The 27,025-nt window shown below is 42.9% G+C and overlaps 1 protein-coding gene across 1 annotated transcript in view; it reads right to left on the bottom strand.

Moving 5' to 3' along the window:
* The window catches only part of ADAMTS2 (ADAM metallopeptidase with thrombospondin type 1 motif, 2), a 363,960-nt gene that overhangs the window by 20,276 nt on the left and 316,659 nt on the right, over positions 1-27,025 (bottom strand). Inside the window, exons 16-21 of the mRNA XM_006874455.1 lie at positions 24,464-24,630; positions 23,057-23,216; positions 21,629-21,761; positions 20,676-20,883; positions 18,813-18,942; positions 17,781-17,870 (exon numbers count right to left, since the gene is read on the bottom strand). Of these exons, the coding sequence (XP_006874517.1) occupies positions 17,781-17,870; positions 18,813-18,942; positions 20,676-20,883; positions 21,629-21,761; positions 23,057-23,216; positions 24,464-24,630 (888 nt within the window). The remainder of the gene's footprint in view (positions 1-17,780; positions 17,871-18,812; positions 18,943-20,675; positions 20,884-21,628; positions 21,762-23,056; positions 23,217-24,463; positions 24,631-27,025) is intronic.

Genomic DNA, 27,025 nt, shown 5'->3' with positions numbered 1-27,025 from the left:
TATTTGCTCAGCATACAGGTTGAATAAGTATGGTGAAAGAATACAACCTTGTCACCCACCTTTCTTAATTTTAAACCATTCAAGTGTTCCCATGCTCTGTTCGAACAACTGCTTCTTGATCCAGGTACAGATTTCTCAGAAGTACAATTAAGTGTTTTGGAATACTCGTACTTAGCAATGTTGTCCATAGCTTGTCATGATTTACACTACCAAAAGCCTTTATGTAGTCAATAAAGCACAGATAAACATCTTTCTGATGTCCTCTGCTTTGAATCAAGATACATCAGACATCAGCAATGATATTCCTCATTCCATGGCCTCTTCTGAATCTGGCCTGAACTTCTGGAAGTTCTCTGTCAATGAATGCACACAGCTGTTTCTATATAACCTTTAGGGAAACTTTATTCTCATGGGATATCAAAGAGATTGTCCGATGATTTCTGCATTCCGTTGGGTCACCTCTCTTTGGAATGGGCACAAATATGGATCTCTTCCAATCAGTCGGCCAGATAGTTAGTTGTCTTCCAAATTTCTTAGCAGAGATGAGTGAGCGCCTCTTGTGCTGCCTCACTTTCTTGAAAGATTTCAATTTGTATTCCATCAATTCCTGGTGTCTTTTTCTTTGCCAATTCCTTCAATGCACCTTGGACTTCCTTCTTCAGTATCATTGGATAAAACCAATTACTTGAGGACACCTGATTATATTTGAGGACTGCTGCATTATTTGAGGATGACTGACACATGGGCAAAAGATTTCTTGAAGCCATTCCCAAGACTTTTCCTCAAATAAAAGATTAGACTATAATTCAGTCATTGTATAAAATAAAGACCGGAGTGTTTATGACTATAGTCATAATTTTATAAAATTCAGCTAAATTTTTTTCTGAATATTTGTGTCTTGATCCTTTGGTTCTATGAACTATAGGTGCTTTCAATGCAATGTTTATATCTGGTCTTAAACCTGAAATTTCAGTCTTGATAAATAAGTATCTTTTGCATTGGGAAGTGGTCTCCATTGAAGAATTGACCGATTTGGCTCATAAACTTTCTCAAACTTTAGAACCTAAACAAGTCTCAAAGGTCAATAAGCTAATGACTCTACACTTAGAATAATTTCAAAACCCAATCAAAAAAGAAACTTTAAAACCTATGATATAAGAATCACAAGATACACTTAAGTCATTGACAAAGAACAAGGCTCTGGGAACTTATGGAACACAAACTGAAATCTTTCAACAAACTGATGCAGCACTGGAGGCACTAACTTGTCTATGCCAAGAAATTTGGAAAACAGCTACCTGGTCAACTGATTAGAAGAGATTCATATTTGTGCCCATTTCAAAGAGACGTGATCCAATGGAATGTGGAAATTGTCTAACAATATCATTAATATCACATGCAATTAAATTTTTGATGAAGATATTCAAAAACAGCTGCAAAAATACATTGACAGGTAGCTGTCAGAGGTTCTAGTTGGATTCTGACAAGGATATGGAACAAGGGATATCATTGCTGATGTCAGATGGACCTTCACTGAAAACAGACAATACCAGAAACATATCTACCTGTGCTTTATTGACTACACAAAAGGCTTTCAACTGTTTGGATCATGACAAGCTATGGACAACATTGCAGATAGTGAGTATTCCAGAACACTTAATTGTGCTCATGAAGAACCTGTACATAAATCAAGAAATAGTCATTCAAACAGAACAAGGGGATACTGAATGATTTAAAATTAGGAAAGGCGTGTAACAGGGTTGTATTCTTTCACCATCCTTATTCAATTCGTATGCTGAGCAAACAATCAGAAAAGTGGGATTATGTGTAGAAAAACATGGCATCAGGATTGGAGGAAGACTCATTAACAACAGATGATACAAACTTGCTTGTTGAAAGCAAAGAGGACTTAAAATACTTTCTGATGAACATCAAAGACCACAACCTTTGGGATCGGTTACATTTCAATGTAAAGAAAACAAAAATCCTCAGCACTAGACCAATAAATAACATCATGATAAATTGAGAAAAGATTGAAATTGTCAAATACTTAATTTTTCTTGGATCTGCCATCAACATTCAATTAAATTAGCAGTTAAGAAATGAAACAACATATAGCATTATACAAATCTGCTGCAAAAGTGTTTAAAGTGTTTAAGAGCAACAATGTCCATTTGAGGACTAATGTGCTCCTGACCCAAGTTATACTATTTTCAATAACCTTACATGAATTTGAAAGTTTGACAATGAATAAGGAAGACAGTAGATGAATTGATGCATTTCAGTTATGGTTTTGGAGAAGAATATTAAGAGTATCATGGACTACCAGATGAACAAGCAAACCTGTATTGGAAGAACAGCCATAATGCTCCTTAGAAGCCTGGATGGCCATACTTAGTCTCTCATACTTCAGACATATTATCAGGAGGGACCATCCCCTTGAGAAGGACATCATGCTTGGTAAAGTGGAGAATCAGTGGAAAAGAAGGAGATCTCTAACAAAATGGATTAGCATAGTGGCAGTAATAATGGGTTCAAGCACAACTATGAATATGATGTTGGTATAGGACCAGACAGTGTTTATTTCTGTTGTTCATAAAGTTGCTTTGAATTGGAACCAACTTGATGGCACCTAAAAATAGAAGCAATAGACCTAAAACTGGTCTTTGACACTGCTGTGAAAACGAACAAAATGAATTAAACTGGCTATTGGAAAAATGAGTGTTTTAAATGAAAGAATAAGTAGAAAGTTTTCTCACCAATCTCCCCTCCCCCTAATTTAGAATAAAGGGTCTTCTGGGAACAGTTCAGAATTTTACCCATCGTGACTCTGAACTCTCAAGAGAGAAAATTATGTACATTAATGGAGAAGTCTGCCAATTTTTAATCACTAGAAGTTACCCTATTTGGTGTTAACCCCATTTGTCCCAGACTAAGAAAACTTCAAAAATTGTGTGGCTGACTAACCAAGAACAAGTTCTAGTTCATCCTTCATCAATCCCAATCTCTCTGAGACTTACTGAAGATTTATAGCCCTTTTTTCTCAGTCCTAAAATTCCTGTTAATCTGTTCAAGAATTATTTGTTATGTACATGGAATTGTCATCTAAGGGGAAATATTCTTGAATTGCCTGACAATTTGAGCCTCAGTATCAGAAAAATAGATACTCAGATATGAAAGATACTATGTATCATTGGCAGACCCTTATTATGCTCCTTCAAAGTTTTATTAATTTATGCTTTCTTCCCACCGATACCTCTCAGATTTTTAAGAGTTTGTGGGTCACAACTTCAGCAGATGTTGGTCAAGGTCTGTCCACTGAAACTATTAATATTCAAGCAGACATATCTAAGTGCTTGTCTGAGATTCCCCAATATCCATTCAAATGAGAACTAAAAAAAGACTTATTTTATTCAGAATTTTGTTTCCAATGGTTTAATTCTCTCCTGCACTTGTCCTTTAAACACTCCAGTCTTTCCAGTTAAGAAGTCAAATAGTAGAGTCTGGAGATGTTCAGGACTGACATCTAATCAACTGCATTTTTATTCCCCGATTCCCAGCTGTCTGTAACCTACATTTTCTACTTTTCAGTGACTCTGTTGATGTGACATTTCACTGTGATAGATCTTTGTAGTGCTTTTTTCAGAATCCCTGTAAATTCTGAAAGCCAAATTTGTTCACTTTTACTTGGAACAACTACTGTTCACCTGGACAGTTATGCCTCAAGAATTTAGTAACTCTCCCAATTATTTTTTCTCAGATTTTGAATGCAGAATTGCAATCAAATAGATGGTTTTATTTTAAACTGAATCCTAACTCTTACTATGAGGCCAGTTATACTATTATAACATTTATTAAGTCCTTGAAAGTCAATCTTTGCAATTCTCCAAGTAATCTACAGCATTGCAATACGTTCATGGCCTTCTAGTTTGCTCTACCTCTCAAAATACCTGCTTTGAGGACAAAAATGTTTTGGCAAGATATTTAGCTGCTTGAGAACAGTTTCTTTTTAAAAATTACAAGTAGCTCAGTCCTCTGTCAAATATTTCTATTGACCCAAATTGAAAATAAGTATTACTGTTTTTCATTTACCTAAAACAAAGGAACAACTTAGGGGATTTTTAGAACTTAGTGGTTACTGCCAATCATGTATTCCTAACTTTTCTTTAATGGCTCAATCTTTATAAAAATATTTGAAAACTTCTGAGCCATCTCACTTCAGAAGACCAAGAACCTATACATAAATTAAAAGAGGCCTTAATTAATACACCCACTTTAGGATTCCCGAACTATCATTTGAACTTTTCTTTATTTGTACATGAAGTTTCTGGTTAAGCATTAGGTGTTTTTACACAGAAACATGGAAGATGGCATAAGCCTGTAGGCTATCAGAGCTTGCTGCCAGAGCCTGTCACCAGAACTTACTCTCTTTGCCTTAGGGCTGTAGCTACTGCTGTACATCTTGAAAATAACTACTGCACATAGAGTTTGAGGAAATGTTTTAGATATACAGGTACCCCATTCTGTGTCTGCTTTACTTAATTATGCTTTAATCTAATGTCTAACTGCTAGCATACTTGCCTTCTATGAGGTATTCTTCTTCTGGAAGTCTCAAATATTAGACTACATACAGTGGCTACTTTAAACTCAGCCACTCTTCTCTCTGTAACTGACAGAGATGATTATCCTTCTGACTAAGCAAATTTGACTCTATAGTGATTTAAAAGTAACATCTTTAACAAATTCTGATATGCTTTTGTCTTAGTCTGAGTTCTGTAGAGAAACAAAATGAGTGAAGTTTATGTATATATATATGTTTCTACCCAGGAAATGGCTCACACACTTGTAGAGGTGGGCAAGTCCCAAGTCCATGGGCCAGAAGCCAGGCTGGAGGTTTCTGACTCATGAAGATGAATGGGTGATGAATCAATATCTGCAGGTTAGATGGCACGCACGTCTGGAAGGTAGGAAAATGACTCCCAGGATTGGCAGATAATAGTGCAAGCACTGGCTCAAGTCCAAAGAACCAGAAGTTGGAGGACAAGCTAGATGCAAGCTGCAGACCCAACAGAGAGCAAGCAAGCTTTGCTTAAGTGTACAATATATTGGAAACAGGCCATAACCCAAGAAAGCTTTCTTTCATATCAGATTTCATCACTGGGGAATTACTATATCTTAACTGCCAACTCATTGAGACTCCTCACCAGTCAAGTCGGCACAAAACCTTAACTATCACAATCCATCCCTTGTCAACTTGATACTTGTACTATCTCCTTAAGTCATATAAATAACCTCTAAATAAAGACAATTATGAAATCACATGTGCACCTAACATGATACAACTAAAATATACAATCCAAAATGCACTGACCCTTCATTTACATTTTATATTTCACAAATGAACAAAGCAAAAATATTTTATGCGAATATACAAAGAAAAACTACTCATAATAATTACAGCCTTCATTTCTGCAACCAGTCACATGGTCATAGCAGGTATGTAAAACTACCTTCTTCCACTACCCATTCCATTTGCCCTTAGCAAGCACCTCAGCTGGCTGTGATTGTTTGCCTGGTGAAGTGATCCCAACCTTCATTCCTGGAGGGTCTGGGTCATTAACATTCATATTGGAATGGGGTTGCTATAATTTGCCATTAACTTTAAGCACAAGGCATGGTAGTATTAAGAGACATCCTAAGAAATCTGAATTTCACATATATTCTTCTTTGTAGCCATTATATAATGTCAATCCAATTTCGCCTTGGTAGTCAGAATCAATCACACCACTCAATACAGTAACTTTGCCTACTGATACAAAGCTATGAGAAGCCCAAAGTGGCCAGGTGCATTCTTAACTTCCAGCTCAATGGAATCAGTGTTGTTTCTCCAGGCGAGAGTCCTCCTCCCTTTGGAACTAAAACATCCAGACCCTAAAAGCATAGGATCATAGGGACAGGAAGTAAACATTTTCAAACAGGTCACTAAGGATAATAATGAGTGGTGACATTCCCATTCCCAAACCCATGAATTCTGGCTACTAGAGAAGCAACATTTTATATTGGATGCTGGTTAAAGAATATAAAGCCTTCTGGAGAACATTGCCCCAATTCTGCAAGGTATTATCACCTAGTTGGCACTGTAATTTTGTCTTTAAAAGTCCATCCCATCATTCAATCAAGTCAGTTATTTCAGGATGATGAGCATAATTAAGACCAATGAATTCTATGAACATGGGCCCATTGCTGCTCATCATTTGCTGTGAAGTGAGTCCCTTGATCTGAAATGATGCTGTGTGGGATACCATAATGGTGATAAGGAATTCTGAAAGTCCATAGATAGTCATTTTGGCAGAAGCATTGTATGCTGGAAAGGCAGGCTGCTGACAACTCCCAGGACTGGCAGGTAATAGCACAAACCACAGATGCAAGTCCAAAGAGACGGAGGTCTGAGAATGGGCTATATGCAAGATCCAGTCCCAGAAGAGAGCAAATCAACTTTGCCGGACTGTCCAATATATTGGAATCAGGTCACACTCCTGAGGAAGCCAAATGACAGAAAATCCTGCCCCAGTCAAGTTGACACAAAACCTAAACAATCACATGCTTTTATTTGTAGATGGCTCTATTTGAAACTGAATCCTAACTCTTAGTATCAGGCCAGTTATACTATTATAACATTTACTAAGTCCTTGAAAGCCAGCCACCCCCTGAAGTTTTCTTTGCCAAGCAAGCTGAATTAATTGCTCTTAAGAGAGTTTGCAAACTTACTAAAGGAAAGTCCATTAATGCTTATATGAATTCTAAATATGAGGGTGGAAATGGAATTGAAAAATAATGGAATTTATCTATGTAATTTTAAAGTCCCTTCATATGCTTTCAGAGTGATTCATGATTTTGACATGTTATGGAAACAGTGAAGATTTTTTAAACTCTTCTGGTCACACTATTAAGAATGGGGCTTTAGTATCTGATCTTTTAGCTGTCTTATTGCTCCCTTCTGAAATCAGTGTAATCAAAATACAAGCACACCAGGGAGTGATAGAAATTAAAGAAACTGAAAGAAATAAGCTTGTTGATTCAGCTTTAAACAGGTTGCTTCCCAAATCATTGTTGCCCCTATCATAGCAAAGTAATTACAAAAGGTCCGTTAGAAGAACTAATAAAGAATTGTTGTCATGAAAATTTTAGTGTTTTTAAGCCACTACTTGTAACATCAAAAACTGGACCAGTCACATCAAAATGAAACTTGGAGAAAGACACATTATAATCAAGACACTGATATTGAATTATGGTTAGGGCCTGATGCTAAAATTGTTCTCCCTAAACTTTTTTTTTTTAATGTTTTATTGTGAACTATATAATAGTTTACATGGGAGAACATTAGTTTTACATTCATTCTATCGTATATTGTTTCATTGCCATGGTTCCAATCCCCTCCATGCATCATCAACCAACCAAAGGGAATACCCTGCAAGCCTGCCCCGTATATTACTTCCCCCCACCACCCCAGTCTTCAGCACACAGTCACTCTCCCTCTCTTCTCCCTAAACTTTTACATGTCCTTTTGATGAAGACCCTACACGAAGACTCATCTTGTCATGGATTGAATTATGCCCCCACAAAATATATGTCAACATGACTGGGACATAGTCTCAGTAGTTTGGCAATTATGTAATAATGTAATCATCCTTCATGATGTTATCAGCCAATCAGTTGTAAGAAAATTAGTGTGAGATACACCACACTTATTCAGGTCATAGTTATGATCCAATGTAAGGGGAGCTTAACAGGAGTGTGGCCTTCACCACCTTTTATCTAACAGAACAAAACACTGTTCCATCCTGCACAATCCTAACAATTGGTATGTTTGAGCCCATTGTTGCTGCCACTGTGTCAATCCATCTTGTTGGGGTATACCTCGTTTTCACAATCTTACACTTTCCCAAGCATGATATTCTTTTCTAGGGACTGGTCACTCCAGACAATATATCTAAAGTACAAGAGACAAAGTCTGGCCATCCTTGCTTATAAGGAGCATTATGGTTGTTCTGCTACCAGGGTAGATTTATTTGTTTTTCTGCCACTCCATTAGTACTTTCAATATTTTTCACCAACACTATGATTTGAATGCATCAATTCTTCTACTGTTTTCCCTATTCATTTTACAATTTTCATAATTCAATCCATGAGAAAATGAAGTGATTGGAAAAACCATGGCTTGGTCAGAATCACCTTAGTTCTTCAACTGACTTCTTTGTTCTTGTGCAGCAGATTTGCCTAATGTAAAATGATTTCTTGACTGCTGCTTCCATGGGCGTTGATTATGAATCCATACAAAATGAAGTATTTGACTACTTTAATCTTTTCTCCATTTATCATGGTGTTATTTATTGGTTCACTTGTAAGGATTTTTGTTTCTCTACATTGAGTTACATTCCATACTGTAGTGACTGATTTTCATCAATAAATATTTCAAGTCCTCTCCTTCACTTTTAGCATGGAAGGTTGTGTCATCTGTATATCTCAGATGATTAATGACACTTCCTCCAATCCTGATGCCAAGTTCTTCTTCATATAATTCAGCTTCTTGGGTTATTTGCTCAGTATACAAATTGAATAAGTATGGTAAAAGGATACAGCTTTAATGCCCACCTTTACTGGTTTTAAATTATTCAATCTCCCCTTGTTCTGTTCTAATGACTGCCTCTTCATCTATGTACAGCTTTCTCATGAGCACAAATCAGTGTTCTGGAATACCCATCCTTCACAATGTTATCCATAGTTTGTTATGCTCCACATAGTCAAATAGCTTCACATAGTCAATAAAGCAAAGGAAACATCTTTCTGGTATTCTCTGTTTTCAGCCAAGATCCATGATGTCAGCAATGATATCGGTCATTCCATGTCCTTTTCTCGATCTGATTTGAATTTCTGGCAGCATCCTGTTGATGTACTGCTGCAATCATTACATGAATTATTTTTAGCAAACCTTGACTTGTGTGTGATGTTATTATTGTCCAATGATTTCCACATTCTGTTGGAATGGGCACAAATGTGGATGTCTTCCAATTGGTTAACCAGGTAGTTGTCTTCCAAATTTCTTGGGGTAGATGAGTGTGTGCCTCCAGTGCTGCGTCAGTTTGTTGAAACATTCTAATTTGCACTGTCAGTTCCTGGAGCCTTGTGTGTTTTTTTGCCAATGCCTCCAGAGCTGCTTGGATTTGTTCCTTTATTTCCACTGGTTCTTGATCACATTTTACCTCTTGAAATGACTGGACATCAACCAACTCTTTTTGGTACAGTGACTCTTCTTTTGATATTTCCAGTGTCATTCAGTATTTTGTCTAAAAGATTCTTCAGTATTACAAGTTAAGGCTTGAACATTTTCTTCATTTCCTTCTGCTTGAGAAACACTAAGTATGTTCTTCCCCTTTTGTTTTCTGACTCCAGGTCTTTACACATTTCATTATACTATTTGGTACTGTCTTCTTGAGCTGCCCTTTGAAATTTTCTTTTCAGCTCTTTTATTTGCTTATTTCTTCCATTCAGTTTAGCTTCTCTATGCTCAACAGCAAGTTTCAAAATCTCTTCTGAGGTCTACTTTGGTGTTTTCTTTCTGTCCTTTTTTTCCCCTCTCCTGTCTTTTTACTAACCTTTTGCTTTATCATGTTCTTGATATCATCCCACAACTCTTCTGGTGATCGGTCATTGTGTCTAATGCATCAAATCTGTTCTTGTGAAGGTCTCTAAATTCAGGTGGGATATACTAAAGGTCATATTTTGGCTCTCATAGACTTGTTTTCATTTTCTTCAGCTTTGGCTGAACTTGCATACTTGTATACTTGACTGCAAAGCCCCTGGCTTTGTTTGTCTGATGATATTGAGCTTCTCCACTGTCTCTCCACACAGATGTAGTCAATTTGATTCCAGTGTATTCAATCTGAAGAAGTCCAGGTATATAGTTGCTGAAAAACAACTTTTTATGTTGTTGAAAAAAAGATATTTGCAATGAATAAGATACTGATCTTGCAAAATTCTATCTCCAGTATTGTTTTAATCTCCAAAGCCATATTTTCCAACTATGGGTCCTTCTGTTTTATTTCCAACTTTTACATTCCATTCATCAGTAATTATCGATATAGTTTGATTACATGTTTGAATATTTTCAGAATGAAGAAGTTGATAGAATTCTTGAATTTTGTCATCATTGGCTTTAGTGATTGGTGTGCACATTTGAATAATCATGATGTTAACTGGTTTTGCTTGTAGGAGAAAGGGTATAATCCTATCACAGACAGCATTATACCTTCAGCTAGATCTTAAAATGTTCTTTTTGATGATGAACGATATGCTAGGTGCCAGTGAACCCTGTAGTTCACTGGTGCCTAGCATATCAATCACTATGTGTACCAATTCATTTTGACAACTTCCAATGCTCCTAGATTCACACTACATACATTCCATATCCCGATTATTATTCCTCATTTTGAGTTGTGCTCCATCAGCATATGAAGGTCCTGAAAGCTTTGTTCCATTCACATCTTTATGGTCAACTCTTCTTTGATGGGGCAGCTTTTTCCCAGTCATATTTTGTGTGCCTTTCATTTTCTGGAGAATGTATCTGTCAACATTCCACAGTTATTCATGATGTTTTCATCTTCAGGTACTGTATCTGACAATGTTCCAGTGGCTAATCATTTTTCTTAGTCTCTGCTGAAACCTGGCTATCGTGGTTGAACCTGCTGGTATACCAGTGGTATAGCTTCCAGCATAACAACAACACACAAGATACCACAGTATGACAAACCAAAAGACAAGTTGTGGAGCAAAAAAAACAATGCCATAATAAAAACCAACTTGGTAAGCTTTCTGAATCCTTATTGGAATAAAAGTTAACCCTTTAGTCCTTATGAATTTGATAAGTGCTCCTGTTTTGGCTATCTAGTGCTACTATAAGAGAAATAACACAATTGGATGACTTTAATAAACAGAAATTTATTCTCTCACAGTTTCAGGAGGCTAGATGTCAAAATTCATGGGGCTGTCTCTAGGGGAAGGCTTTCTTTTACTCTTGGCTCTGGGGAAATGTCCTTATCTCCTTTTAATGTCTGTGGTCACAGCATCCATTGAAAATCTCCATGTCTCTTCATTAATCTTCAGGTAGATCTAGGAAGTTCTCAGCACAGGGACCCACGGGCCAATGATGTGATCCATTCCTGGCAGTACTGAGGTCCCTCTCTTTCTGCTTGCTTTGCTCTCTTTTTATCTCTTGTAATGGGTGATGTAAAAGGTGATGCATGCCACGTCCCAGGGAAAGTCCCTTTACATTGGATGTTGCATCCCATGATAGTCTCCCTAAAACTGATTGGCTTTTCACTTCACATCAAATAATACGGGATGGTTACATAACTGCCAAATTACATCATTACACAATTGCTAAACCACTGAGAATCATGTCCCAACCAAATTGACATGTATTTTGGGAGGACACAATTCAATCTGGGGCAACTCCCTTTGAGTCTCATAAACTTACTCCTCAAGACATAATTTCTAGAAGACCTAGGATACTTCCCTACATTTCCTGTACTGACCCTAACTTAGCACAACTTGAGTTACTGAGATATTGTCAATCTTTAATGTAGTACTCTAAGACACATTTCTTGTAAATTAAAGAAAGTTTTGTGGAACAAAAGCCTAATTTACCTTCTTTACTTAATAATACTGCTTTTGGAGACTATGGTTATTGGAAAGGACCCCAATTAAAAGATTCTTTAGATTCTCACTGGAAAGAACTATGTTTATTTCTTGTAACTAACGCCTGTGCAATGAAAATGGAAGACATTCACCCAAGGATTCACTTATCACAGCTGAGGGAAAGCTAAAACATCTATTTGAACTTGTCAATTGGCAGGACACTTGTAATTCAGACTAAAGCACACTAGTAGCCAGAAGTAGATGACTTCAAGGGTAGACAGATAAACCCAAGAGCACAGAACAGACCTCGAAAGCCACTGAACTTTTTGGACTGTTTCTTAGCTATTGCTTTTCTAATGGTTTTAACTATTACATTATAGTCTTGTGGTTATTTCTTGGTGTTTCTGGTAATTATCAAATCTAACTTCATTAAGAAGTACTTTTCCTTCAAATTGTTGCACTTTGCCTAACATTTATAACCTTTGAGAAAGTTTTACTTTACTGGCTTGGGTTCATCTCTTGGTAAATTTACTAGAAGAACTTGTTTTATAATTAGTAATTTGCCCTTTACTTTTAATTAGCCTTTCTCCTTGGTTGGTTGGTTGGTTATGTGCTGTGGAGTCGGTTCCGACTCACAGGGTTTCCGAAGCTATAAATCTTTACGGGAGCAGAAAGCCTCATCTTTCTCCTGCGGAACAGCTGGTAGTTTTGAACTGTTGACTTTGTGGTTCGCAGCCTGATTCGTAGCCACTACGCTACCAGAGCTCCTTGCCTTTCTCCTTAGTAAAACTTAAAATAAGTATTCTGTTTCTTATAACCATTGCTGATGAAAACACCTCTATCAAATTATCTCAGTCGGTGGCTAGTATTGATAATTTAACTGAATATTGGATATACCACCCTTGTGAGTTCATACATGAATATTCTGATCTCTTTGTTGTACCTGTTTTAGATTACCAGGTCATACCTAACTTCATCATTGATTTAAAGAATAAAAAACAAACAAACAATAATTTAAATAGATCATTGGTATTAAATTATGGCCACTTCCATAATTATCATTCTGTCTATGAGCACCTTGTTTTAATTTTACTCATGCCTGGGTAGATGCCAATGAATGCTTTGTCCCTCCTGAATGATGCACACTTTGTATTGGCAATTTCCAGCATTATTCCTCATTAGTACGTAGCTTGTTGAAAGTTAACAAACTCTCCCAGTTTGTGCCAGCTTTTAAAATCACCTAGAATTTGGAGAATTATCATTCATGACTGCAGACTGGCTGAAAAAAGTGAATCAGTCCATTCCAATCCCTAAAAAGCAAACCAGGAGAAGTATGTTATGTGTCCAATCTGATTATGTGTTTCTATGTGAGAAACAGACCATTTAAGGACAAATTACAATGACTACATTACACTTGTGCCTTACTATGTTCATTGTTATTGTTAAGTGCCATCAAGTTGGTTGCAACTGATAGCGACACTGTATAGGATTTGTAAGGAGCAGTTGGTGAGTTTGAACTGTCAACCTTGAATTTCAAACTGACCTTGCAGTCCAGTGTTTACCCTATAGTGCTGTACCAGAACTCCTTTACCATGTTTAGATGGTTGGAATACGTGGGACCAATGCACTCTGGGCACCCCTGGAATTCCCTTAAGTACTCATTCATATAATGGTAGCTTACAATGAAGTGCTGTTGTTGTTGTTGTTAAGTGCTGTTGAGTTGGCCACAACTCATAGGGTTTCTGAAGAGTGACTGGTATTTTTCAATCATTGACTTTGCAGTTAGCAGTCTGGTACTTAAACTACAGTGCCCCACCAAGACCCTCTTTTAATCATAGTACTTATTATTATGTTGTTGACTTTATGGCTAGCAGTCAGGGTGAATTGATCATGGTTGGGGATTGTTGTTAAGTGCTGTGGAGTTGGTTCTGACTCAGAGTGACCCTGTATAGAGTTTCCAAGGCTTTAAATCTTTGCAGAAGCAAAATGCCTCATCTTTCTCTCACGGAGCTCTGACAGTCTCAAATGGCAGACCTTGTGGCTTGCAGTCCAGTATTTATCATACGGAGCCACTACACTCCCATGGTTAGGGATAGTAACTTGAAATTACTACCCATAAACAAGAGAGAACTTGTCTTCTCTGATAATCCCATTACTGATAGGCCTGAATGGAGTTGGGCATTTCTTTGGACATTTGTCCCTATTTATAATATATTCCAGAGTTCTGATGTGGTGCTGTAGGGTAATGCACTGGACTGTAAGTTAGGTTTGAACTGCAAGGTCAGCAGTTCAAGCTTACCAGCCACTCCTTGGAAACTCTATATATGGTTGCTATGAGTCAGAACCAACTCGATGGCAATTAAAAACAACGATATATTCCAATAAGAAAATATTTTGCAATTTGCCTGCTGTCATGACTCAAATTGCTGACAATGTTGCTGATGGAATAGCAGTTCAGCAGAAATCCTTAGACTCTCTTGCCAACATTGCCTTAGGTAACAGAATAGCTCTTAATTTTCTCCTAGCTCAACAAAGAGGAGTTTGTGCTATTGCCAACACCTCCTGTTGTTCATGGATAAATACCTCTGGACAAGTAAAACAAGATAACACTAATGTTATTCCTCCCATGATCATTCTTTCCTTCTTTGATATTTTAAGCTAGTGTCTACAAAGTACCGGATCTTGTTAATGTTCTTTTTAAACTATTTTGTTTATTCCCTTAAATCACTGTTGTTAAGTGTTGTCGAGTTGGTTCCAACTCATAGTGACACTGTATAGGGCTTCCAAGGAGTAGCTGGTGGATTTGAGTCACCAACCTTGCAGTTGTGCTTATCCTATAGCGTTATACCAGGATCCCCTTTTAATTGTAATATATATTATTATGTTGTTGTTGTTAAAGTGCAGTTGAGTCTGTACCAACTCATTGCAACTTGTGTAGGGTCTGGTGTGTTTGAACCACCGACCTTACAGTTAGCAGTCCAGTGATTATCCTACAGTGCCATACCTTATTAAATGTATTATGCACTGCAGCCAACCCTTGAACTGTTAGTCATGCAACCAGTCATATATTTAGAAGAAATTCATTTTATCATGAAGAATGAATTTTAGTTCAGAGCCTTTTTAGAAATGTCAAGGTATTCCTCTAATGTGATCTTGTCTGCAATACTTTCCCCAACCAGACTTAACACACCCGAAAGATGAGCCCTAAAGCTATGGCAAAGTGAGGAAGAAAACGAACCCAATAACCCTAAGGTATAATATAATGTCAACATTTTGGACCTTCAATATACATATAACCCTTGAAGAAGGAAGGTAACTCCATTGTGGGCGATAGCCTGAGTGGTCTGTGTCCCCTAGAGGTGACTTGATCAAAAGCAGGAAGTGTATTAGCAGACTCCAAAATATGAGGCACCTGGCAAAGCTAGAATAGCTAACCCAGACAAATCAGACTGCATTTTGATTCACTCACTAAAACCTTGGCTCTATTCCTGTTTATCACATGACTCTTTGCTTATCTGTAATTTATGGTTGAAACAGAGCCTATTATTTTAAGATAAGGAGGAAGGGACCAGATATACATTGTTACAGAAAGTTTACCCAGATGTTCTCAGAAGAATGATTTGTTCAGAATGTCCCAGGATGTCAAAAAAATCAAATTACCAGTGTGAAGACTGTTAAGAAAGAGTGTGGTCTGACAGCCCCTTTGTGGTTTTTGCCATGCACTCCTCTCACGCCTATAAGCACTTATCCTTTATTTACACCAATGTATTAAAAGCATCACTAACCGTCCATACTTTGGAACATTATTGTACTCTGTTTGAGTGTAACAGTGGCTTCTGATTTGCTTATCTCTCTATTCCTAAATAAAACTCTTCACTTTCACTTTTAACAGATTGTAGACCTGGTGTTTCTTCTTCATTGTTTAGTTAAAACCAAGGTACCAATACTGTTTTATTGGTTGTAACAAATGGACTACAGGAATGCAAGATGCTAATGACAGGAAAAACAGCATCTGGGGACCCCGGAAACTGTACTCTCGTACAATTTTGTTCTGTAAAACTACTATAAAAATAGTTTTGTGTTTTTTTTTAATGCCTTGACTGTGGTGGGGAATATGCTGTAGTGAGGGAGGGACTCTAAAGATCTAGTTGGGGGAGGGGCATTAAAGTCATTTGCATCAGAAATACAGTCATTAATGCTCCAGACTTATATCTCAAGATTTTGCAGCATGGTGGTCCATGAGTTGAAGAGAACCAGCCATTATCTTGCCAGACCCAAATACCCAGTTTTACTGAACTTTTATTGAGTTTATTTGTGGGATGCATGACAGGAAGTCTTTCAACCATTAGTAAGAAAAAAAAAATCATTTTCACAGTCACTTTGGCACACACGAATGTTGTTTCAAAAAAAAAAAAATCAGAAAAGCAACAACAATGGAACCTATATAACACGTCATTAAATACATACAAAACACTAATAAAATATCCCTGATAAACCAAAGTGCATATAGACAGCACAATGCCCAGGACTGGATTGCACCTTCCCCGGAGTCATACGAGTCCCTCACATGGCCTGGTCCACGTTAGAAGTTAACAGTCGTGAGGATTAGTATGCAGTTACACACCGAGTATTTACATAACAGTAATTAGTGCCGTGTGGGGGTGGGGTGGGTTAGGGAGGATGGTAAGGGGATGATCAGGCTGGTGCAGCAAGAGGTCCAGCAGGGATGACATATTTACTGATAGGAGGCTGCTGGGGGGAAGGAGGCCTGTGGCGACTGAAGGAATGACAGGTCAGAAGTGCTACATTGGTTACAGCTAAGGGCCCAGGCGAGTCACCCTCCCCACATAAGGCAGCGCCATTGGAACCTTGGAAGCTCCACAAAACAGTCAGCGCCGACTAGCCCTGGGACACCCAGAGCTTTCTCAGAGATGGGCTTAGTGAGGGAGTCTAAGTCTCGGCCCAGCCCACTCAGTGGAATGACAAAGGCTGTGTGGACTTGGAAACTTTGTCCTAAAAGGCGGATACACTGGACCGTTCCCCAAACCTTTGCTGCCTCCCTCCTACCCAAATCATGTCTTGCTCACTCCAAGTCCCTCCTCTGACTCTGGAGCGAGCGCTCAATCTTGTTACCTTTCAACTTTAAGGCATTTTCTACATAGTTTTTCTAAGCAAAAAAGCAATAAAAATTGAGGTAATTCTGTAGTTGTTCACACTGGAAGGTGAGCCACATCCAGATGAGACAAGCTCTCACTCGCTCTTGAAACCCTATGGATGGGATCAATGTGCGCATGATGAGGAAAGGCCATTGGGCTAATGGACAGAGAGTGGAAGTGGTGGCATGTCCCCGATGTCCCACTGGAGGCACAGGTCCCCCTGCCTCCTCCATTTGATGCAAACCCCTGAAAGGACAGGGAGCCGCAGCCAAGGGGCTGTGTAAGTGGACACAAAGGCCAGACAGAAGCAGGCCACAGTTTCACGAGTCAGAAAGAAACACAGCATTGAGTCAGCAGCAGCAGCAACAGCAGTGGCAGCACAGGGAAGCCCCCAACACACTGCCAGAAATCCGGGATGGGGTCACCTGGCAAGTCAATGCACAACTGCATGCCCCGAGATTCCCTTTGGCCTTGCCTTGATAGGTTGGCTTTTGTAAGGGGAGAGGGCAGCTTCCCGTTGTGAAATGCAGCTTCAGCCTGAAGGGATGTAGTCCCACAAGGCGGTCACCATAGCGAAAGGGTAACATTCGCACTCGTGCCTTGGGCACCTCCAGCACCATGACGGATCTTTGCCCCTTTACAAGCCATCCCTGCCCAGGTCCCAGAACCTCATGAGAAGCCAGTGTCCCTAGGCCCGGCCTCGACCAGGAGCCTGCCCTGTGGGAGCCAGCCCTGCCACTAGGCACAAGCTCCCAAGGAGATAGCCGAGCACTGAGGCTCGGGAGGAAACAGATTCACCCGAGAAAGAACTCAGGAAAAGTCAGGGGAGTTTTCCATAGAAAGAGAGAACAGTAGCCCAAGGCAAGCTCCATAGGGTGTAGGGCATGCGTGGTAGGAGGGCAGAGGCAGAGTTATAAACGGGCCGGTTACTTGACGAGGTCTTGGCAATGGGTGCATCAGGATCCGGGCGGGACAGCCACTGAACCACGTAGTTTTTCTTGGAAGGGTCAGAGATGTTTCCTGGAGGGAAGAGAACAAGGTTGCAGCAGCTGGCGCAGAATGCCGGTCCTCCCCACTCAGGCTGAGCTGCCCCACATCTCCCAGAGCCCTGGGATGGTACCCACCTCCTGAGTGGCATCCAGGTCCTTCCTCACAGTCATCTCCAGCCTTCTACCTCTCAACGTCTAGTGTAGCTGAACCCCAGGTCTCTCACTGCCCCATATGCCTTTCTCAGCTACCCTGCTCTCCACACTCTCTACCCAGTGACCCCATCTCTAAGCAACACCCTGACTGTCCATCAGGGACACCAGGGTAGAGCAGCATGGTTGGAGACTGTGAGAACTCTGGGTCCAAGCAGGTTGGTGTAAATCCTAGATCTACCCTTTGGCTTTCAGCTGTAGGAGAGAGATCTGATCGCATCCTCACCAACAGCTTCTTTTACTCTGTGTAACGTCTTGAGCTGCTGCAGGGACCAAAGGAGGTGATGCAGCTATAGGCAGGCATCTGTACTCAGGGTCGGTCTGTCCTTCAGTTTAGTACTACTGTGCTTGCACTTTGAGTCTGAGCCTGTCTCTAAACTGACAGCAGGTACCAAGCTGAGCAGGGCCATCTCCATTGCCTTCACTGGTCCCAAGATTATGCATGGAAATATCCATTCTTTCTGCTTGTTGTTGATGTTAAGTGCCATCAAGTCAGTTCTGACTCATAGCGACCCTGTGTGGGGTTTCCAAGAAGCCGCTGGTAGTTTTGAACTGCCAACCACGTGGCTAGCAGTCTGGTGCTATCCTTCTGAGCTCCACCCACCAAAGGACCCAGCCCTGACCCCAGGGTGTCTGGATTCTCCTTCAAGTTCACAGATGCCCAGTTCTTCCAGTTGAATAGAAGAGTTGTAGGTGCCTAAATCAACCTCTCTTTCCCATGAGTCAGCTGTGTATCTGGGGCCCAAGGCAGCAGAACACTTACGCGGACAAGGGCCAAGCCTACAGATTCGAGCTGTCTCTGGCCGCTCTTCTTGGCAGTTGCCAAAGTTGTCATCTAAGGTTCGACAGAGGACTGGCCTCTCCTGGGTGCCATTCCCGCAGGTCACTGAGCACTGTGGGTGGGGAGAGGTAACCAATTAAGAGTTATCCCTATGTGAGGTTGCCAGCCTGGAAAAGCTGGACCAGGCCATGTGGAAGTGATGAAGAACAGCTGATGGGAGGCCTGCCCTGCCTAATCTTAAACCTGGGCAGTTTCCTTAACCTCCTGGGCTCTTAAGAGGGAACACTCATGCTCTTTCTCTGAGTTATTGTGAGGTTAGAGAGTAAATACATGGTGCCTGGCACAAGGCCTGGCGCTTCTAGGCTCTTTGTCACAGTGGCCACCAGAAGAACTCTGACCAAACCTACGACCAAACATAAAGCTCTACCAACTGTGCTTTCACTGTCCCCAGTCCCTGGAACTTTCTCTGTCTTACCACATGATGGAGGGTTCAAGGAGCAGCCAGAGCTAGAGTCCAAGCATGGCTCATAGTTTGGTCCAGCCCTGACTCAAGTTCTTCTTTTATGTGCAGGTGAGGTTTCATTCAGAAAAACTCTCAATTAATTCAGAAAGCTCTGGGTTACTCAAACCTTGCACCTTCCCAAGAAAGACCTGTTTACAGAACTAGCTCTTGGCTACCTTCCAGGAAATGAATTCTTGGAATACTAGATTCTGTGAGATGTGATTTTGCATGCCTGAGGCCTTGAACCCGCTGGACCAGTTTGTCTGGATAGCATATACTAACAATGGCATTGATGGTGAACACCTGCTTTCTTTCTGGGGTTCTCTGCAGCTGCGGTTAGTCAAGCAGGTGCTATATGCCTATGTGACCCTTAACAAGTCTTAGATGTCCAGGTGAGCTTCCCTGGTTGCCTACACTTTGCATGTGCTGCCATGTGTCACTGCTGGAGGAATTAAGCATGTCCCTGTGACTCCACTGGGAGGGGGCACTTGGAAACTTGCACCTAGTTTCCTCTGAATTTTGTCCCATGTGACTTTTCCCTTTACTATATCCACTCCGTATCCTTTTGGTATAATAAAAACTGTAACTGTGAGGAAAGCAGGGTCCCTAGGTGGTGTAGTTAATGCACTCAGCTGTTAATTAAAAGGCTGTAGCTCAGAGGAAAGGCCTAGATGTTTACTTTTGAAAAATCAATGGAGCACAATTCTTCCCTGATACACTCTCCATGAACTGACTCGATGACAACTACAGACTATAACAACTTACGAGTTCTATGTGTCCCTCTAGTGAATTATGAGTCAGAGGGCAGACTTAGGGGGCTCCAACATACCAGGTCTGTGAGCTGGATGTTAAGCCAATATCAATTCTAACTTTGACCTGGACTTGGCTGTTGCTCAGCCTATGACCCTATTACTGTCCCTTCAGCCCCTCAATCTGGCCTCACTATTCTGTCCAGCCTCAGTCTAGGTACTCCCTTGCTCATCTCTGCTCTTGTAAGCTGGGGGTGACCTTCTGGACTGCACTTCCAGCCTCTGAGTTGAAGACCTCAGGCCTGCCCCAGCACACATTGGCCCTGAGAATTCCATCATGCCTTGGAGCCCAGGCTGCCCTCAGTTTCCTGAGGTGCCCTGTGTAGTGAACACAGTATCGACTAGAACTAAGAGCCCATTCCACCTGGCTTCTCAACATGGCACTGACCACCCTCTGGTACCCTGAAAGCATGGAGATGTGGCCCCAGACAGCAGCTCTGTCCAGGCTCTGTGCCAAAATGACCATCCTGACCACCCCGGGCCCACCCGAGCTCTTTTGGGGGTTCAGGAACCAAGGATTTGGGGCCTGCTTACCTGGGACCAGGGTCCAGCCCGCCAGCGGCCAGGGCAGAGCTCACGGTTGCAGGCCCGGCGGCCCTCAGGTCTGGCATCATTGCAGTGCTTGGTGTGCACAGAGCGGTTGGTGTTGTCGTGCAGAGGTTGGATGCAACGCACGGAGCGGGATTGCATGCCCATCCGCCCACAGCTCTGGCTACATGGCTCCCACTCGCCTGTCACCCATCTGTCAGGGCAGAGCAACTCAGTCAGGGTCAGCCAGGTCACACTCCAGAGCCACAGAGAGAAGGTGATTTGCTCACCTTTCCTAGTTCTCACAAGGTGTGGAGTACACTGCACCCCTACACAGAGGGGAGACTAAGACTCAGTTGTCCCAGGACCTGTGGATTATGAATCTGGAGGTCCACCCTAGGAAACCCTAGTGAGGAACGCTTCCTGCAAGCCCTGTCCTCTGGGTTCATCTTCTGCTGACGTCACGGACCCTTCTGGACTGAATGTGGATGCCCTCAGCTTCCCAGCCCCCAGAGCCTCACCTGCCTATTTATCAACCCTCTTCCCTGCTCAGTGTTGTGAAAGGAAACTGGACCCAGAAATGCAGTCCTGACTGCTAAGCAAAGGGCTGAAGATCCAGGCCACAGTTGCCTCATGAACTGCTTAGGAAACACCATCCAGCACAGGATGGTGAGCAAGTCCTCCTGATCCCCTCTGAGGCTCAGGTTCCACACTGAGCAATCCCATCAGTTGGTTGTCATTTCTAATATGCACATCACTGCTTGTTGGGTAGCAAGGCTGAACTGCGACACTTCTTAAAACAAGTTTGACTGTGAAGCATGATATGTGAGAAACGAGCCCCTCAAATGCCTCAGGGTGCCCATCTTAGAGCCTTTCATCTCCCTTCACAAGAGCCCTTTGGCTCTACCCCAGGCAGAGCCCTCTGGGACCCAGGCAGGTAGGGGAGACTCAGCACTCACATGGGTTGGGAGCACTCTTCTGGGTTGCAAGCGCGGCGAATAGCTTTGGGTTTCTCCACAGCATCACAGAAGCTTCGGTGAACCATCTTGTGATCTAGCTTCCTGCGGCAACCATACTTGGTGAATTGTGATCCTGAAGACAGAGAGTATGGGAGCTAGACCAGGCAGCGAGACCCCTGCTCTGGACGCAGAGAGTTCCCTTGCTCCCTAGATCTGCTGATTCCCTCCCTTCTTGAAGGTTACACAAAGGGCCGGTTGAGTATGAGTTGCCTCTGCCTGAAGCTAAGAGCTGGAGTGTGAGTATGGAAGGAACTAACTTCTTCCCCTTCACTGATTTCCTGCACAGCCCACGAGGCTCCATATCCTCTCATAGATCTTGGTTAGCTAGTGCATCTTAAATTAATATGGATAGATGGTCTTAGTGGAGCAGGAGCTGTGTGAACACTGGGGAACAAGGCCCACACAGCACCTTTCCCCATAGTCTAAAGTGCTGATTCTCCACCGACGGTGGTTTGTCCCTCCAAAGGCCATTTGACAATATCTGGGGCATTTTTGGTTGCCACAGTAGTTGGTTGTATTACTGGCATCTAGTGGGTACAGGGTATGGATGGTGTTAAATATAATCCCTGCATAGGACAGGCCCCACAACAAAGGTTTATCCCTCCTCAAATGTTGAGAATGCCTTAGTTGAGAATGCCTTAGTTGACACAGATTATAAGCAGCAGCCCGGCCCTCACTTTCCATGCTCAGCCGTCTCCTCCCACCTTTCTTTCATCAACCCCAGGAACCAGGGTCTCACTGACAACTCAGAACTTCCTGTCCATCTGTGTGTTCACCCAGTCATAAATTCTTTGAGGTTCAGAGCAGGTAGGGCCCCTGGGTGCCAGTCCTGTCCCAAGAATGCCAAGGAGGGTTTCTGAATGAGCAGAGGAAAGGACTCTCTAGCATTGGTCCCACCATCTGTTCCCAGAATGGCCTGAGGTTTGCAGTTCCCCTGCTTCCCCACTGCCTGGTGTCATGAGGACTCCCACCACCCAGCCCTTTCCCCACCCCCATACTGTGCAGGACCCAGCATGTTGACCTCCTCAGTGACCCTATGCCCTTCTTTCAACCTTTGGCATGATGCTTTGACACGTGCCCTTCTTGGCTTCTCCCAGGCCTTGTCCACACAGGCTGGGGGTCTTTCCACCTCCTGCACAGGCACAGAGTCTCCGGCCTTGGCTGCAGTCAGTAGAAGCTTCTATCTGCTCAGGAGGCTCCTTGACTGCTAGCCCTGTGGCCTCTCAGGACCCAATCAGGCTGCTCGCTACTCTGTCCTTGCATCATGCCACCACAGCCCTGCTCGGTGCTACTAAAGGCACAACCCCACCTCCTTTTGGTCACTCTGAGGCCCCATGGCCTAGGGACCCCAATGCTAAGAGCTCTCACCTCCACCACAGGGTTTGGAGCAGGGGGACCACTTCTTCAGAGCCCACTCATAGTTCATGGAGTCCTCTTCCAGGACATTGTTGTCGTCGACGTTGAGGGAGTCCTCATGGATCATGTATTTGTAGGTCAGTGAGATCCGGGTGTCTCCCTGAGGGGTAACCTGAGCCCACCCCAAGACGGTGTGAGTGTTGACTCCATTCTTTGCCCTACTTTGGTGGCCACTTTAGAGCTGAGTCAGAGACCAAGGTCACCCTCCCAAGTGAGCAGGTGGTATCTCCCTCAACATGTCTCCACTCTCCCGAGCTTCCTAATGACCCCTGTTGGTGAAGGACAAGCAGTTTTGTCACCTGTCAGTAGGCAAAGGGGGCTCCACAGGCAGCCTTCCTGTCTGCCTATCTGACTCAGGGCTCTGAGCTGAGGCACAGGCACCCACTGGGCCATCCAGACAGAGCTCGAGAGTATTGTTAGTATGGCTTGTACACTCACAGAGGGCCTCTTTGGGAGCCAGAGAGGTGGTTGCAGATGAGGAAGCACGCCTGGCCCTGGGTCACACCTGTTCTAGAGTTGTCTGCTCATGTATGCAGTTTGGATGTCTAGGTGCTACGAAACCCAATCACAGTGACTCACCATAGGGAGTATGGACATTAAAGGGGACTTTAGCCTTATCTGTGGTGTTTTAATTAATTTATATTTTAAAACAAATAAAATATATTACTTAGGCAATGAACGTTAATTTTTACAAAGTGATTAGCTGATCCAGCCACTCTTAACTGCCTATAATCAAGAGTATTTCCACAGCCCCATACTAACATCTCTTAGACTCAGAAACCTGAGGTACAGTCCTGTTTGGGGGTGAACCCAATTAGGACCTAAGCTAGTTGTCTCCCTTCCTGAGCCCCACTTGTCTGTTTCCTGGTGTTGCAGGGTTTGCACGTGATAACAAATATAAATGAGTGTAACAAACAGTGTCAAGGAGTCCTGGTATGGTGCTGTGGGATAATGCAATGGACTGTAAGTTCACTTTGAACGGCAAGGTTAGTGGTTCAAATTCACCAGCTGTTCCTTGGAAACCCTTTACAGGGTCGCTATGAGTTGGAACTGACACGACAGTACTTCACAACAACAAGGGGGATTAAAACCCTTAGGGTCAGAGTTTGTCCAAGGTCCCCAGGAGTCAGCAGCAGAGCTGAGATCCCTGACTAAGGCCCCATATCTGTTCCTTGCTCTGACATGGAGCTGGAGATCTTGGTCCAAAGGGCAGGCCAGAGGGGTCACTCAGATCATGGCCTGAAGTGTGCCAGAAGGACGGTCCCTCAGAGCCCACCCTGTCCCAGCAGCCACCTGCACTCCTGCCTAGGTAGGTCTGTGCCTCTGGGGGATGGGAGACAGGCATGAATAGGAGCTCACCAGGACAGTAATGGTGCCGTGGAGGGGGCCTATGGTCTGTAGGGTCTCCCGTCCGTCTTCGTCACGGTATTCCCACTCCACACCCATGGCAATGAAGGACTTGGAGTTAGGAGCCACATCATTCTCTTCATTTAAAATGAACTTGCCCGTCTCCAGGTTCTTGACAGCTGAGAAGGCAAAAGGAGCCCACCCCATGGTGACCCAAGGGCAGGATTCAGGCTTCTGTTAGGAGGTCTGGCAGGTTTAGACAGGCAAGAGGAATTCTCAATCTTAAAGCCTTCTAAGACCTAACCTTTAAATGCTGTTATAGCCCAGTATTTTCTAGCTTGACTTGCAGTTCCATTCTCCTGCTCCCTGTCCACCTAAGAACCTCCCTCCACACACCTTCTGAGACCTGTGGCCAGAATAGGTAGGAACCTGCAGGCACACAGAGACCCAGACAGAGGCTTCTGAACAGAGGCCCTCACCTCTCCGGGCTTCTGTCTGCCAGGGATCTGGTCATATCACTGACAGTCCAAATAGCTTCTAGAACCTTGTCCCATCCTCTGTGCTCTACAGGACATAGAGCTCCCTGAATTTGTGTCCTTTGGGGCAGCCAGTGCCCTTTCTGGAATCTGCCCCCGCCAGGCACTGGCTGCCCAGCTCAGCAGATGTATAGGCCTATATAAGGGCACTCATGGGCATGTACAGACTGATGCTCTCCCTCTGAAGCAGCCATCCTGGGCAGGTTGGCAGTGAGGCCTCTCCATGGGGTGTGCAGCATGTGTTAGGTACTAGGGCACAGATTGCTAAGAAACTTGCATGCAGGCTAGGGGGCTTCCTGCCATGGTGGTGAGGATGTTCCAGCTGAAAAGGCTGGGTCTCTCCACCACTTCAGTTGATGTGGCTCCACTCAGGCTCCAGCCTTACTTCTATTGGAGAGGCCTGGCCAGATCAAGAGAGCCACACAGAATGTCTGGTGAACATCCATAGGAGTGTCCAGAAACCTGACGGGTCAGGTCCACTGCCCCAGTACCACCAACTACCTTTTCCCAAAGCATGGAATTCAGGCTCCTGGTGGAAGTCAGAATGATTCTCAGGGGTACAAACCCAGCATGGAAATCATGGATCACAGAGTACAAAAGCCATCCCCTTCACTTGTCTCCGGGGATGCTCTTTCCACATCACAGAGAAAGTCTGGGCTTGGTGCCAGCGGATCTTTAACTCTACCATTTTCTACCTTGAGTCAAAAAACAATATTTGGACAGAAGTGTCTTTTTCTCAGGAATTGATTCTTACATTTACCTTATACTTAAGGCAAGTGGTACTGGTTTTGTATTTAAGTGAGTGAATTAAAGTTTCTGCTTAAAATGAGAATGAAAACTGAGAAAACTCCCTCAGGCATTTGTGGGAGTGTTGGAAGAGGGCATTTGGAAGCCCCTAACCTGCCAGCAGCACTGTGGGTTAATGCACTGGACTGCAAGGTCAGTTTGGACCACAAGGTCGGAGGTTCAAGCTCACCAGCTGCTCCTTGAAAACCCTATACAGGGTTGCTATGATTCAGAACTGACTCAATGGCACTTAACAACAACAACAATCTACCAGTACTGAACTGCAAGATTGGTTTGAAGGGCAAGACCAGTGGTTAAGTTCTACCAGCTACGTCTCGGAAACCCTATAGGGGGTCATTATGAGTCAGAACCAACTCAAAGGCACTTAACAACAACAACCTACTAGCTGCTCCTTGGAAACACTATACAGGAAACACTAGCCATGAGTTGGAGCTGACTCGATGGCACTTAACAACTACAAACCTAGTCTCTAACTTACCTCAAGGAGAAAGATTTACAGCTTCAGAAATTGTATACAGGGTCACAATGAGTCGAAACTGACTTGATGGCACTTAATAACAATAATAACCTAATCTAGCTGCCAGCAACAGTGACCAAGATGGAGCCCAGACTGGAGGGAGAGACTAGTGGTCCGTCCCCATGCTAACATCAGCCTCATGCTAACTTGGAGGGCAGAGCTGGATGCCTTCAGGGAAGAAGTGTGCAGATGGGTGAGGCCACTGAGAGGGGTCCCAGGGCAGACTGAGTGAGCTTATGCCTGGGGACAGGCGCACCCAGAGTTGTTAGATCCTCCAGGTCTTCAAGATGTCAGATATTTGTATTTTATGTGGAATCTCTTGAATTTAAAATTAAACTAACTGACAATATATCTGCACACTGTCTGAATCCATCAGCTGACAGGACTCACTGTCTTCTGACTGAAGTGGCAGAAGAAGGACTTCCCAGGCCCAGCTACCTGCAGATGCTGCCTACCTTCCTATGGGCAGGGTTTTCCCATGGTGAGGACAAGGCTTGAAACTCATGGGCTAGGGAGTCATCAGTTCTATGGATGGGGGACATGGCCTGGACACGTGTCCTTTCCACAGCCACTGTTGGGGAGCCCTCTGATTCCAACCCATGGCCTCTCCACTAACTCCAGAACGGCCCACCAAGTGGGCTGAGTCAGGGGAAGGTGGAGGTGGGGCTAACCTCTGGGCTTTCTGCCCACTCTTGGAAGAGCCACGTCTTGGAT

Source organism: Chrysochloris asiatica, unplaced genomic scaffold (assembly GCF_000296735.1).
Source record: "Chrysochloris asiatica unplaced genomic scaffold, ChrAsi1.0 scaffold00279, whole genome shotgun sequence".
NCBI classification, from domain to species: domain Eukaryota; kingdom Metazoa; phylum Chordata; class Mammalia; order Afrosoricida; family Chrysochloridae; genus Chrysochloris; species Chrysochloris asiatica.
This window is presented reverse-complemented; position numbering and strand designations above follow the sequence as displayed.